At 46.7% G+C, this 15,944-nt stretch overlaps 1 protein-coding gene across 4 annotated transcripts in view; it reads right to left on the reverse strand.

Annotated features, from left to right (window-relative positions):
• Nucleotides 1-557: 557 nt before the first annotated feature.
• LOC307080104 (suppressor of tumorigenicity 7 protein homolog) overlaps nucleotides 558-15,944 on the reverse strand; it is a 32,408-nt gene continuing 17,021 nt past the window's right edge. Inside the window, exons 3-16 of one of the 4 annotated variants that reach the window (XM_079742719.1) lie at nucleotides 14,257-14,339; nucleotides 12,777-12,936; nucleotides 11,431-11,485; nucleotides 10,375-10,490; nucleotides 9,887-9,962; nucleotides 7,652-7,806; nucleotides 6,717-6,814; nucleotides 6,383-6,497; nucleotides 6,141-6,213; nucleotides 3,597-3,699; nucleotides 3,267-3,417; nucleotides 2,983-3,075; nucleotides 1,958-2,097; nucleotides 558-1,565 (exon numbers count right to left, since the gene is read on the reverse strand). In XM_079742719.1, the coding sequence (XP_079598845.1) occupies nucleotides 1,470-1,565; nucleotides 1,958-2,097; nucleotides 2,983-3,075; nucleotides 3,267-3,417; nucleotides 3,597-3,699; nucleotides 6,141-6,213; nucleotides 6,383-6,497; nucleotides 6,717-6,814; nucleotides 7,652-7,806; nucleotides 9,887-9,962; nucleotides 10,375-10,490; nucleotides 11,431-11,485; nucleotides 12,777-12,936; nucleotides 14,257-14,339 (1,514 nt within the window). In that variant the 3' untranslated portion in view covers nucleotides 558-1,469. Of the gene's footprint in view, nucleotides 1,566-1,957; nucleotides 2,101-2,982; nucleotides 3,076-3,254; nucleotides 3,418-3,596; nucleotides 3,700-6,140; nucleotides 6,214-6,382; nucleotides 6,498-6,716; nucleotides 6,815-7,651; nucleotides 7,807-9,886; nucleotides 9,963-10,374; nucleotides 10,491-11,430; nucleotides 11,486-12,776; nucleotides 12,937-14,256; nucleotides 14,340-15,944 lie in introns of all 4 variants that reach the window. The other 3 variants (XM_079742718.1, XM_079742717.1, XM_079742716.1) reach the window with 3 other exon arrangements.

Below are 15,944 nucleotides of genomic sequence, written 5' to 3' on the forward strand. Positions count from 1 at the left end.
TTGTCCAGGCTGCGGAAGCATTTAAAGGGTTATGCGATGCAATTCTAGTCCTCAGTCACCCCCTTGCTTACACAAGCAAAGGGATTTAAGACCATATTTTCCTTTAGACTTGTAACTGCCTGGACGGCCAGGCATCACCTACCGTGGGACATTTAGGAGTCAGATTCCACTGGCAAATGGAACTTGACTCTGATCAGCTTAATGAAATTAGCCCCACCCATTAATTCTGATCGTAGAAACATCTGATAAGCTGGGGAGAGATTGGCTGGATCATCATTAAACACTGCATTCTGTTGCCCCTCTTAACAGAATGAATTACTTTTATGACATATTGTAACAGGATAGCTGTGATCATTGCATAACCGCTTGAAGTGACTGTAATTCAGTTCACCAGTGCTTAAAAGAGGTATTCAACAGTATCAAACAGGTTGTGCCTTTCTGAAATTGGTGAAACCCACAATAACATTAGGTAGATCAATTACAATGTGCATTGTAATCTCAGTAAAACTTATTATTTAACATATGCTCTAATCCAGATTTATTGTACAGGTGAAATGTATACATTTGCAGCAAATTAAATGTAGATTATCAAACCAGTGACCTAAGTATTAAAGCCAACACTTCCACCAATCCTGACCAGACAACCCTAGAGTTCCCTACTGAACACTTTATTTTCATTCCAAGATTCCAGACACGAGTGTCAATCTGCTGCCCTCGACTGGTGATCCAGCAGATTACACTCAAGGGAACATAACCTTAAAAGATCCAACGTTTATGGGCCACCAATGTTCCTGATATTAATTCACTGCAATGAATTTCTCAGGGTGGATTGTGCTCATGTTGGAAGCAATCTTGGTCTGCACCTGATCGTGGGAGGATGTCGTCAGATCTTTATTCAGATGGGAGTGAGTTCAGGATGGTGAGAGAATCCCCACCAGTGAAATCAAGGTTCAGCAAAAGAAAAATTTTAACAGATCTATAGACTGAAGTTATTTGAGCACTTAAAGTCAAATGTTTTCTGGGGCTTTAACGCCAGTCCCTATGATGGTGGTGGGGAACACATTGCAAAACAGACCACCCAGCAGGTCAGCTGACCCAATTCACCCTTGTTGGTTTTGTGTGTACAAACCTGATTCAAAATGATCACGGGCGTTGTAGAAGCTTGCAGTAAAACAGTCCTTTATTGTACTTTTTTGTTTCTTTCCACGTTTTAAAGATGGCAATTCGCTCGCCTCTTTTTGTACAACAAACGGCTTTACAAGAGATCCACGTCCCCCGCAATGGCAAACATAACAAATAAAAAGTCCAAAACTATTCTGAATTCTGTTTTCTTTATTTCATTTTGAATCCCTTCTCTCTCCAGCAGTGGCTTTGTCTCCTGTTCTGTTTATTGGCACAAAGGTGTGTCAGTCCAGTCCAGACGGTGCTACTGGCCGTCAGTTCATCTGTCTGTCGGACGGTTCCCCCGTCTAGATGCGTGTGAGCTGGTGCCACAGGCTGGAGGGCAGGAAGCTCTCCACCTTCTCCATGATGAAGTTGAGAGGAGCGAATAAAGTACTCAGGAACTGGTGGAGAAGATAGAAAGAAAATCCAAGTTAGAAACCAATAACGCTGTTCCAAGCAGGATACGAACATGATTATGGAACAGAAACTAGAGAGGCCCGAACCCAATACTCTAAACTACAAACATGGCAAACAAAATAAAATGTCTTTATCTATAATAAAGACTTGGTGAAGGACAACAGAAGCAACCCAGGTACACATCCTGCTAGCTGGTAACAACACTGTGAGAAAGACAGACAGAGAGACAGAACTACAGACAGAGAGACAGAACTACAGACAGAGACAGCTACAGACAGAGCTACAGACAGAACTACAGGCTGAGAGACAGAACTACAGACAGAGAGACAGAACTACAGACAGAGAGACAGAACTACAGAGAGACAGAGACACTCACAGCTTTGGCGAAGACGCCCATGAGCTCTGGGAACTGGTGTGTGAGCAGCGCCAGCATGGCAGTGAAGGAGCAGAGGCCGGCCGTGAACAGGATGAAGAAGGGCAGCTCCTTCTTGGGGTAGACTGATACCTCGTGGAATACTGCTTCCACACATGAACACACGCACGCACAAACGAGACACACACACAGAGGCACAAAGAAATACATTTAGATGCTTCTTTTCATGGGCTAATCACAGGCTTTTGCATTGAAATGTGACCACGGTAACAGCTTACAACACATAACTCAATTCCTGGCCCCAATTAGTGTGGCTGGCATCCAGTGGGTCAATTTAAAGGGAAAACAAGGGATTTGCCCTCGATATGCAGATACACTCATAACGTCACCTTTGAATCTGTGTAACAAGGACTTCAACCCGGAAATATACATTACCATTCAAAAGTTTGGGGTCACCCAGACAATTTCATGTTTTCCATGATACCTCACACTTTAATTCATCAAATGAGTTGCAAACTGAATAGAAAATATAGTCAAGACATTGACAAGGTTATAAATAAGGATTTTGTCCGTACATAGGCTAAATCAATGCGTAATTAATCTTAAAATGGCTACTCAACTTCGCAAATAAACAACAAGAGACCCTAGAGGCAAATGGACGAGTATAAAGGTGAGTCCTCCATCTATAAGTGTCATACAGGTGAGTCCTCCATCTATAAGTGTCATACGGGTGAGTCCTCCATCTATAAGTGTCATACGGGTGAGTCCTCCATCTATAAGTGTCATACAGGTGAGTGCTCCATCTATAAGTGTCATACAGGTGAGTCCTCCATCTATAAGTGTCATACAGGTGAGTCCTCCATCTATAAGTGTCATACAGGTGAGTCCTCCATCTATAAGTGTCATACAGGTGAGTCCTCCATCTATAAGTGTCATACAGGTGAGTGCTCCATCTGTAAGTGTCATACAGGTGAGTCCTCCATCTATAAGTGTCATACAGGTGAGTGCTCCATCTATAAGTGTCTTACTTGGTAACAGCTCTCTGTCGGCCGTCTCTGTACAGATGGGGTAGGGGTAGAAGAGATGACCCTTCTCTAGGGGGTACGGGATCATTCTGAAGGCTGTGGGGGGGCGCGCACACACACACACACACACACACACACACACACACACACACACACACACACGCACACATGAATGCATAGCTCGGTGCCCATGCGGTGCCATGAGTGTATTGTGGGAGTGTATATATTGTGCGTTACGTGTGTATATATGTATATATATATATCTTTGTATCTACATGAGTACATACTGCCCTCCCAGGTGCAGTGCAGCAGGTTGAGGGCGCCCTCCACTCTCTTCCAGTGCTGCAGGTGGAAGAAGGCGTAGGCGATGGCCTCGCTGTCGCCGCGCTTCAGGATGTGTTCTGGAGGGAGGATGAGACTCTTCATCTCCAGGAGATACTGGGGGGGACAGGTTAGAGATGAACCGCTAGTACAGTATCACAGAGGGAACAACACATTAGTCTTCCCACTGCCGTACCAGTCTTCCCACTGCCGTACCAGTCTTCCCACTGCCGTACCAGTCTTCCCACTGCCGTACCAGTCTTCCCCCCGCCCTCCCCCCAGGGGACATGTCTTACTTTGGGGACGTGGGGGTTGAACTCCACCGCCCTGTGGATGGCTTCTACAGCGTTCATCTCCGCGGTGCTCAACCCCCTCCTGGAGGCAGCCTCTGGAGAGAACCTGAGCACACACACAGAACGTCAACACAACGCACACACAACACACACACACACAGGACGCTCGACACAACACACACACAACACACAGGACGTCAACACAACGCACACACAACACACACACACAGGACGCTCAACACAACGCACACAACACACACACACAGGACGTCAACACAACGCACACACAACACACACAGACAGGACGTCAACACAACGCACACACAACACACACACACACACACAGGAAGCTCAACACAACACACATACAGGACGCTCAACACAACACACACACACAACACACAGGACGCTCAACACAACGCACACACAACACACACACACAGGACGCTCAACACAACGTACACACACAACACACATAGGACGCTCAACACAACACACAGGACGCTCAACACAACACACAGGACGCTCAACACAACGCACACACAACACACACACACACAACACACACAGGACGCTCAACACAACACACACACACACAGGACGTCAACACAACACACACACAACACACAGGACGCTTAACACAACACACACACAGGACGCTCAACACAACACACACACAGGACGCTTAACACAACTCACAGGACGCTCAACACAACAGACACACACACAGGACGCTCAACACAACACACACACAGGACGCTCAACACAACACACACACGGGACGCTCAACACAACACACACAGGCAGTGTTGGGAAAGTTCACTTTCTACGTGAACTAGTTCAAAGTTGAGTTCACAAATTTTAAAATGAAATAGTTCAGTTAAACGTTCATAATTCAAAATGTTGAACTAAGTTCACAGTTCCGAAATATGAACTAGTTCATAGTTCATTTTTTCAATATGTTGCTGTGAGCTATTCGTTTTTTCCGGTATTTTGAACATTGAGCCCCCTTTGTGGTTTGTCTAGGATGAAATAGAGTGGTTGAATCAAGTATCGTAGCGAAATACAGTTTCACTTTACACAGTTTTCATTGCACATTTAGGGCATTTTTTAAATCCCATTGATTTCTGTTGGAAGACTCATTGCTCGTTAACCCGAAACGGAAAAGGGGGGTGTTCACGTTTGGTTGTAGTCTTTTCGTTCGGTTCTTGCCCTACTGTTGAGACGGAGAACCGAGCGAAAAGACTACAACCAAACGTGAACAGCCCCCCCTTTCCGTTTCCGGCAAACAAGCAATGATTCTATGAGGTATTCTAGTCCGCTGATTGTACATATTCATAATTCGAAATTCGTCTCAGCCTTTATACCACAGATACTCTAGGGTCTATAGCATATAGCCGCGTTGTCTAATTACAGTTTATTTCATTTTTCACAAATTAAATGCTCTCGTTTTGAAGAATAATCACCGCGTCATTCGTTTCAATGGGAATCACGACGGTCTAAACTTTCAAAATAAAGTGTACATATTTATAATTCGAAATTCGTCCCAGCCTTTATACGACAGATACTATATGGTCTATAGCATATAACCGCCTTTTCTGACGACAGTTTAATGTAACAGTAAGCTGGCAACACCGCAACTGCAAATGAACCGCACAGAGATTACCATGGCAACCGGTCAAACAACACGGCGACCTGCGCGCGCATCCGCCGTGTTGATAGAGAAATAACCCCCCCATTGAACGAAGTTAAACCGAGTGAGCGTTCACTGACACCAGAATGAACGAGTTCACAGTAACGTTCATCAGGCAGTAATACAGTACGTTCAGTTCACGTTCGCCCAAAATATGAACGAGTTCATGAACTATCGTTCAGTGAACGCGTTCAGGCACAACACTGCACACAGGATGCTCAACACAACACACACAGGACGCTCAACACAACACAGACAGGATGCTCAACACAACACACACAGGACGCTCAACACAACACAGACAGGACGCTCAACACAACACACACAGGACGCTAAACACAACACACACACACAGGACGCTAAACACAACACACACACACAGGACGCTCAACACAACACACACAGGACGCTCAACACAACACACACACACAGGACGCTCAACACAACACGCACAGGACGCTCAACACAACACACACACACAGGATGCTCAACACACACACGGCTCATGTATTGCATTCTTTCCACAGGCAATGGATCTCTAGGTAGGTGCATTTGTGATCCGACATTAAAGAAGAAATGTGAGGCAAACATCATGGGTTTGACAGTAGATTGTGTGTGTGTGTGTGTGTGTGTGTGTGTGTGTGTGTGTGTGTGTGTGTGTGTGTGTGTGTGTGTGTGTGTGTGTGTGTGTGTGTGTGTGTGTGTGTGTGTGTGTGTGTGTGTGTGTGTGTGTGTGTGTACATATCAAGTCCATTGCCCTTAAGCGGCATCCGTAGACAAAGGCATCCATCCAATAATAACACGGTAACCCTCCGGTGACACTAATCCCCGCTGACCCCTGACCCCATACTCACTTGTCAGACACGGCCCTGGCCTTGAGCAGTGCTGCTGTATAACATATTGTCGCAGATTTAGGTAAACTTATATCTGTGGAGCACACAAACACACACACACACGCACGCGGTTTAGTGTGGACCGGACAACAGACGAGAGCCGAGACTGAGCCAGCGGCAGATTGGAAAAAAATCAACATGATCATCTCCTTCACAAACGCCCCTCCTAGAGTCAGCTTGGGGGGGGTGTCTCTCTGGCTTACCGTCGTACTTGGCCAGTACTGCCTGTACGTCTGCGTAGTTTTGGAGCTCCAACAGAGACTCCAGTAGGTTCTCATGGATGTTGAACATACTGAGAAGAGGGAACTCCTTCATTAACTGGAAAACACACAGCTGTTGTTACATGTGACAGCAGACAGAGGGCGACAAACAGGTCATTAAAACACAGCCATGGTACTAAAGACGGTATTAGAAATGGAGCTTGGATTGAAAATCTTTTAATTCCATTTATGCATGGTGAGTATTGTATCCAGGTAATATCATGTTGTGAAACAGAGGTATAATGAACAGTGAGAGTGTTACAGTGAGGGCTCCTACATCTCTCATCATCTTGGCTGCTTCTCGTGTTCTCCCCAACTTCCGGGAACACATGGCAAGTCTCCTCTTTATGTACACCAATACGTTGGTGTCCCTTCCTGCCCACACACACACACACAAACACATACTTAATGAACGGTGAAAAAAGCACTTCTCAAACTTTATAGAGCACGTCAATATTCAGATAATCCAGAACATTTACAGAATTACTAGCGTGTGTGTGTATGGGTTAGATATCAAGGGTCACCCACATGTTATGGGCCAAGTTAATTGCTTTTCTTTCCTGAGTCTGTTGTAAATGATAAAAATATGTAATGGATAAGGATATGATGATGTTCAGCTGTCTAACCAGACCCTGTGTGTGTCTGTCTGTCTGTCTGTGTGTGTGTGCGTGTACACTCACTGTGCTGGGCTTCGTACTGTGTGTGTGTGTGTGTGTGTGTGTGTGTGTCTGTCTGTTTGTACACTCACTGTGCTGGGCTTCGTACTGTGTGTGTGTGTGTGTGTGTGTGTGTGTGTGTGTGTGTGTGTGTGTGTGTGTGTGTGTGTGTGTGTGTGTGTGTGTGTGTGTGTGTGTGTGTGTACTCACTGTGCTGGGCTTCGTACTGGGTGTGTGTGTGTGTGTGTGTGTGTGTGTGTGTGTGTGTGTGTGTGTGTGCGTGTGTGTGTGTACTCACTGTGCTGGGCTTCGTACTGGGTGTGTGTGTGTGTGTGTGTGTGTGTGTGTGTGTGTGTGTGTGTGCGTGTGTGTGTGTACTCACTGTGCTGGGCTTCGTACTGGGTGTGTGTGTGTGTGTGTGTGTGTGTGTGTGTGTGTGTGTGTGTGTGTGTGTGTGTGCGTGTGTGTGTGTACTCACTGTGCTGGGCTTCGTACTGGGTGTGTGTGTGTGTGTGTGTGTGTGTGTGTGTGTGTGTGTGTGTGTGTGTGTACTCACTGTGCTGGGCTTCGTACTGGGTGCTGTGGTGCTGCAGCTGGTGGCTTCGGCGGTAGCAGCTCTCCCCGGCCTTCAGCGCCTGCTTGAACAGACGCTCCGCCTCCATGATGGTAGTAGACTCCTCCTCAGCCAGGAGGATGAAGGCAGTGGCACAGCTGGGGGGGAGGAGGAGGAGGAGGAGCAGGAGGGGGGGAGGGGGAGGAAGAAGAGGAAGAGGAGGGGGAGGAGTAAGAGGAGGAGGAGGAAGGGGAGGAGGAGGAGGAGCAGGAGGAGGAGGAGGAGGAGGAGGAGGGGGGAGGGGGAGGAGGAAGAGGAGGGGGAGGAGTAAGAGGAGGAGCAGGAGGAGGAGGAGGGGGAGGAGGAGGAAGGGGAGGAGATGTGAGGAAGGCAGAGCCAAAAGGGGCAGCAGGAGAGAAAGATTAGGATGGATAGAAAGCAACTGAAAATAAAAATTGCAATCTTAAAACACGCTTAAGAAAAGTGTGTCTTAAGAGAGGGGAAGTGTGTCCCCGACCCCAAACACACTTTATATATGGCAGCTATCGACCGCCTACTAAAACATCCTCCAATCACATCATTTGCGTGTCGCTTTCCCGTTAGACGTCAGGGTTTAGCCATCGTGGGCAAAGTAATTAATTATCCTCTGTATACACTTATCTCGTACAGGAAAGGCAAAGGATGGGCTAATTAATCCCGTATGCATTCTGCTGACCTAAACACCAGCAGGGCCCTGGGAAGCTTCACAATGCATCAGTGTACTACAGTTAAAGTCGACACCGCCACGCTAAAGAATGCTAAGGTCAACCATTAGCATTATGGTACTTAGAAGACAAAACAAACGGATAATCCGCTAGTGGAAGTGTGTCTCAACCAGATGTGGACCGCTGTGGTTCTGAATGGAAGACAGTACGGGATGTGAGAGAGAGACAGTAGAACTTAATGACAGTACGGGATGTGAGAGAGAGAGACAGTAGAACTTAATGACATTACGGGATGTGAGAGAGACAGTAGAACTTAATGACAGTACGGGATGTGAGAGAGAGACAGTAGAACTTAATGACATTACGGGATGTGAGATAGACAGTAGAACTTAATGACAGTACGGGATGTGAGAGAGAGAGACAGTAGAACTTAATGACATTACGGGATGTGAGAGAGACAGTAGAACTTAATGACAGTACGGGATGTGAGAGAGACAGTAGAACTTAATGACAGTACGGGATGTGAGAGAGACAGTAGAACTCAATGACAGTATGGGATGTGAGAGAGACAGTAGAACTCAATGACAGTACGGGATGTGAGACAGACAGTAGAACTCAATGACAGTACGGGATGTGAGAGAGACAGTAGAACTTAATGACAGTACGGGATGCGAGAGAGACAGTAGAACTCATTGACAGTACGGGATGTGAGAGAGACAGTATAACTTAATGACAGTATGGGATGTGAGACAGACAGTAGTACTTAATGACAGTATGGGATGTGAGAGAGAGAGACAGTAGAACTCAATGACAGTACGGGATGTGAGAGAGAGAGACAGTAGAACTCAATGACAGTACGGGATGTGAGAGAGAGAGACAGTAGAACTTAATGACAGTACGGGATGTGAGAGAGAGACAGTAGAACTTAATGACATTACGGGATGTGAGAGAGACAGTAGAACTCAATGACAGTACGGGATGTGAGAGAGAGAGACAGTAGTACTTAATGACAGTACGGGATGTGAGAGAGAGACAGTAGTACTTAATGACAGTACGGGATGTGAGAGAGAGAGACTGTAGTACTTAATGACAGTACGGGATGTGAGAGAGAGAGACAGTAGTACTTAATGACAGTACGGGATGTGAGAGAGAGAGACTGTAGTACTTAATGACAGTACGGGATGTGAGAGAGAGAGACAGTAGTACTTAATGACAGTACGAGATGTGAGAGAGACAGTAGAACTTAATGACAGTAAGGGATGTGAGAGAGAGAGACAGTAGTACTTAATGACAGTACAGGATGTGAGAGAGAGAGACAGTAGTACTTAATGACAGTACGGGATGTGAGAGAGAGAGACAGTAGTACATAATGACAGTAAGGGATGTGAGAGAGAGAGACAGTAGTACTTAATGACAGTAAGGGATGTGAGAGAGAGAGACAGTAGAACTTAATGACAGTACGGGATGTGAGAGAGAGAGACAGTAGTACTCAATGACAGTACGGGATGTGAGAGAGAGAGACAGTAGTACTTACTCCTCCAGCTCCAGGGCTTCATGTGCAGCCGAGATACGAGCCTGTGGGTTTCTCTCTCGCCACGCCTTCTGCATGACTGGGACACACACACACACACACACACACACACACACACACACACACACACACACACACACACACACACACACACACACACACACACACACACACACACACACACACACACACACAGGTCAGGAGTGGACATCACAACTGTAGGTTTGACTTCCCCAAATGTGCTTGAGTGTGCGTGCATGTGTCTCTATGTGTGTGTGTGTGTGTAAGTGTCTTTGTGTGTCTGTCTCTGTGTGACAGTGAGTGAGTGAGTGAGTGTGTGTGCGTGTTTCTGTGTGTGAGAGTGAGTGTGTGCGTGTCTGTGTGTGAGAGTGAGTGCGTGTCTCTGTGTGTGAGAGTGAGTGTGTGCGTGTCTCTGTGTGTGAGAGTGAGTGAGTGTGTGTGTGTGCGTGCGTGTGCGTGTGTGTGCGTACTGGCGTCTGCCGGCCTGAGGTGGTCCGAGTCGCAGGTAAAGAACGTCTGGTGGTCCTGAGCCGAGAGGTTCATGTCGTAGTAGGTGAGGGGCTCCCGGCCCGTTACCCAAGTGTACCTGGAACACACACACACACACGTCATACACAGAGTACACACACACACACACACGTATGCATAGTATACACTAACGATATCTAAATGTGCTCACAGACCATACGACATGCGCTCACGAGGTGGACACTAGAAAAAAACACATTTGAAATGACAAAGTGATAGAGAGAGAGACAGACAGACAGACAGACAGAGATCGACATGAAAAGCAGAAATGAATCCGTGTAAGAGGGGAGAGTAGAAACAAGGTCAGCCAGAGAAGAAAAAGTTCAAGTGAAGAAAGGAGAAGCAGAACAGACAAAAGGAAAGTCATACAAGAGAGCGGAACAAGAGACCAGAGGGATACCATGGAGTGATTCAGAGAGAGAGACACACACAGAGAGAGAGACACAGAGAGAGACAGACAGACAGACAGAGGGGCTGGCGTAACGGGGACAGCCACCGTCGCGTAACGGAGGGAGGAGAGAGATATGAGGACCTGAAGGAGCGAGCATGAGTCGCTCCGACAGCCCGGAAAAAGACGGCGAGGCAGGGGGCGGGACAACCCTTTGTGCACAGACTCCAAAGGCTGAACGGTTGCACGTGCACAAGCCTCCACGTGCACACGCCTGTAGACTGGGTAGTCCCGCCCATTCTGCCAGCGATTTGAGTCCGCCCTGCAGAAGGGTCTGGGGAGGAGCAATACATTTCTTTCTGCTTCCGATACGCTTTTGAGGGAGCCAATCACCAAGCTGGCTTTTCCCCCTGGTTTAACACAATGACGACAGGGAAGCGACGGCGAGCAGCGTACAGAGTTGAACTAGGCCCGTTGATCACGCCTCTTGTGATGAAGAAAATGACAGCAGCTTCCCCAGACCAGGATCAATCATAGATTGAGCTTGGTCTGGCTACAGCCAGGCTCACACGCCTTCACGGCCACACCCTCTAGCTCGGCTGCCACTCACCTGTTATACTCTGCGCCCCGAAATAAATTCAGAGGATTTCGCCACACTTTACATTCTGTGAGAGAGAGAGAGAGAGAGAGAGAGAGAGAGAGAGAGAGAGAGAGAGAGAGAGAGAGAGAGAGAGAGAGAGAGAGAGAGAGAGAGAGAGAGAGAGAGAGAGAGAGAGAGAGAGGGATCAGTGTCAGCTATAGCGTGGACATTAAGTCCCTGCTGATGCTTCAGAAGGACTAGGTATTCTTCAGAGGTATCTGTGGAACTGTTCTGTTGCCTCTCCTATAGGGGCAATGTACCTCACACTATCATAGCAGCGAGAGAGCGAGAACACGCACTCCCATTGGGTTCTTTTACGCTTCATAACATGCTTTGACGTGGATCTTTTATCCCATTACCTCCCAGACTCACTCCCCACCCTGCTTTCTGTGTGGGAATGGGGCTACATCTAGTCAGGCTCATGTTTTTACATCTGGGGGACTGGGGGTTTCTTTGGAATTACCATAGCCCCACATCCATCTCCTCTTCTAAACGTTAAATAAAAACAGCACAATGGGCAAATTCTTTATTTTCCCGACATAGCTTGGATTAGACCAAATGGGGTTGCCGGCGGTCGTGTGGAGTCAATGCAGTTGTTTACGGCACATGGTACAGACTGTTGGTAAAGAACAAAACCGTGGCTTTAGCAATTGATTTTTTAACGCAAATCAGTCGCCATCAAGGAGTATAAATACATTGATTGCCTAACATTAATGCGTTTTAATTCTAACCACACAGAATTGAAAACACATTAGTGTTATCTCTATATCTCAGTAGTTTCCCAGTGGCGGGGTCAAGAGTGCAATGCTACGCATAAAAGAGAACATGAAACGTAAATGTACTTTTTACCCTTTAAGCTAATTTGGTTTTAAACAGACACGGGTTTGTGATGGTGTCTGAACAATGTATTGATTGCTGGGGCGTCCTCTAACCACGCTATTCTGACCGATCAATGGACACCTGTCCCCAATCCGTCCAGCGATTAGTCCGCCCCTGCAGTATCCCGTTGCACTGTCATGGTGTGGGTTGTGCATTCGGTTTACATTTCACACTTTGATAAGTCACGAGAAGGACCAGCAGGAGACAAACCGCCTCCTGGAACGACACATTTTGCTGCTGCACAAGCCTAGTAATGTGATAAGAATGCAAGGAAAACAATAAAGCTGAAGGCTGGCTTCTCAATGTTCCTCACATGGCCAGCTCAGCGGCCAGAATGTGTCGTAGTCCATTATTAAAGTCGTACGAGAGGCCCTACTCAGCCACATCAGCTACCACAGCGCGGGTCGATGGGGTCAGACATGTTTAAGTGTTCTTACCGGACACACTCTGTCGACTGGAGTCGGCCTCCCCGTTACTGGTAGTGGGGTTGGTGGGGGCGCTGCTGTCCACTCCGCCCAGCAGGGGGCGCAGGTGGCTCACGGACACCTGCTCAATGAAGGAAGTCCCGTACTTCCTGAAGTACCACCACTCAAAGATCTGATAGGTCACACACACAGACAGACAGGCAGCCAGACAGACAGACACACAGACAGACAGACACCAAAACAAACACATTAATGGAACGTTTTCTCAGGTCTAATTACTATCCCTGCTTTTCTTGTTGTGTTTGTTAACTTTGTAAATGGGTTATTTTCTATAAAATACCACACCCATGAGAAAAATGACTTCCATAATCAAATACAGCATATGTTTATAGTCATGCTTCTTGCTGTTCCCTATAGCCCTGGGAAAATTATTTTCGATAGCCTTTGTAATGCAGTTTACTGTACAGCTGCATCCCCTGCCTAGACCCATCACTCCTCTACTGTATTCACTGCATCGTATAAACATGTCCCCGTTGCTTATTGTATGATGTGAATGATTATGATCCATCCCATCCTGGATTGGCTGTCAGGTCATTGGCTCATCGATCATGTGACCTCAGTTTTTTATTATAGTCCTTTTTCAAATGGTCCACGTGTTTGTTCATTTTAATGGGGAAGCTGTTTGTGCTTCTGTGGGGAAGCTGTGTGTGTGTGAAATGTTTTTGTGGGGAAGCTGTGTGTGTGTGTGTGAGTGTGTTTGTTTGTTTGTTTGTGAAGTATTTCTGTGGGGAAGCCGTGTGTGCACAAGTGTTTTTGGGGAAGCTATGTGTATGTTTGCGCTCACATGTGTGAAATGTTTTTTTGTGGGGAACCTGTGCGTGCGTGCGTGCGTGCGTGCGTGCGTGCGTGCGTGCGTGCGTGCGTGCGTGCGTGCGTGCGTGCGTGCCAGGAGCCCCAGGCATTCAGCTGGAGCTGTACCACAGCCCGCTGGAGCAGCATGGACACAGAGAGGTCCCTCCACACAACCAATACACCCGTAGGACACCAGCACAGCACCACACCAACATGCCCCAGGGCCCAGGGCCCCAGGCTCTGAGCAATGGGGTCACCTACACTCCCCTAGGCCCCAGGGGAATGGAACTGGCAACTTTGTGTTCCTCGCCCGGTCTGCTCTCAAGACCAGGAGCATCCCCAGCTATGAGTTGGTGCAGTGTAATGCAGAGTACTAACGGGACGTGATGAATAGGGATGTGTTTGACTTCAGGAATGAACGACTGCATTGAGGGAAAGATAAACTAAATCCACCAAATGCTATTGAGCTGAGTCAATGAAAGCTGACTGCATGGAATAACGATCCTCTCCAAGCCTTTATCGATACCTCGTCAATAGCAGGGAGAGGCGGTGTCCATGTGGACAACTAGCTCCACCGATACCAGTACCCCGCAATATAGGGAGGGGGGCACGGCTGTGGGGAAAAGAGGGCGGGCCTTACCAGGATGAGTCCTGATATGAGCGATGAGGTGCCAGTCAAAGCCACGTAGAACTTGGGCGTCAGGGTGTTGAGAAACATGCTTACTGCAAGTGAGACAGGAAGAAGAATCAAAGCGTTAGCACAGTATCATTTCAATACACATTTTAATGTCTAATCATCGTCAGGACAGTGTCCAAGAAGAAAGGAACAGTAAAACTCAACAGCTGGGCCACTATTCAGCTTCCTTTGAAATGTTGCAGGATGAACACAAATAATCATTGTGTCACGGACACCCAGATTACTGCAGGCGGCCTTCCACACACACACACACACACACACACACACACACACACACACAGAGCCCTCTCAACCAAAGAGACCACTTGTGTCTGTACGTCAATGGGACACTGACTTGAGTCATTAATGGCATTCAGTATATATATACAGTATAACAACCTAGTAGAGTCATCTACTGGTCAGATTAGGATAAATGGGTAAAATATGGGTAAAATAATGTAAAATAGTGCAAAAAAAAGATTTATATCAATGTTACTTTTGGATGACAACATTTGAACATCTTTTGCGCATAATGTCTCCCAACCGTCGAGCTTACACGGTGTAAATATGTTTACTATATGGTAATACGGTTCTAGGGGATGTAAATAATCCCAGCACAGAGAGAGCGATCTCCTCCTCTCATGCATTGCATAAGACATGTTTTTCGGTGGATATTTTTATCTGGAGCCCAGGCCCACACACTCACAAGGGTTAGATGCCAATTGGAAGGGCGACCGCCAAAGCAAACCATCTGTTACGTGTCGAGTTCTGTTCTGATAATCGAAGGGGTTTCTAAAAGACTACACGAAAGAGGCTTGTTTCAGTGAACTCCCACTACTGTGAACCAGGACCACAGAGCGATCCAACCGAGCCATGGTCCCCCACTATCCATCACCACACGGACCACGGGGACGGACCGATTAGATAAGAGAGCCCAAAGAGAGACTGACTAGGACAAAATAAAGAATGGAAATAAGGTTAGAACTTCAGTATACAATACACTGAGACTACACACCATATAAGATACTTTTCTAAAATACCTGGCCGCCGTTTAGGCTTCAAACCGATTGAGTGTTTGTGATAAATGCCTCTGAGTCTGAGATCATCTGTAGGGCCCAGTGAAGCCCTCCTCCACATGCACACGGCCTAAAGGTCACCCCGAGCTAGGAGACAAGACCTTTACTGAGAAGGACACCGCTGATCTGAATGATAAAACACTGTTCCATACAAGGCTGATCTGAATGATAAAACACTGTTCCATACAAGGCTGATCTGAATGATAAAACACTGTTCCATACAAGGCTGATCTGAATGATAAAACACTGTTCCATACAAGGCTGATCTGAATGATAATACACTGTTCCATACAAGGCTGATCTGAATGATAAAACACTGTTCCATACAAGGCTGATCTGAATGATAAAACACTGTTCCATACAAGGCTGATCTGAATGATAAAACACTGTTCCATACAAGGCTGATCTGAATGATAAAACACTGTTCCATACAAGGCTGATCTGAATGATAAAACACTGTTCCATACAAGGCTGATCTGAATGATAAAACACTATTCCATACAATGTTGATCAGAATGATAAAACACAGTATTCCATACATATATAGATGGATCACAAACAATTTCAACATGAAGC

The sequence above is a fragment of the Pollachius pollachius genome (genome assembly GCF_949987615.1).
Source record: "Pollachius pollachius genome assembly, chromosome: 9".
Taxonomy (NCBI): Eukaryota; Metazoa; Chordata; class Actinopteri; order Gadiformes; family Gadidae; genus Pollachius; species Pollachius pollachius.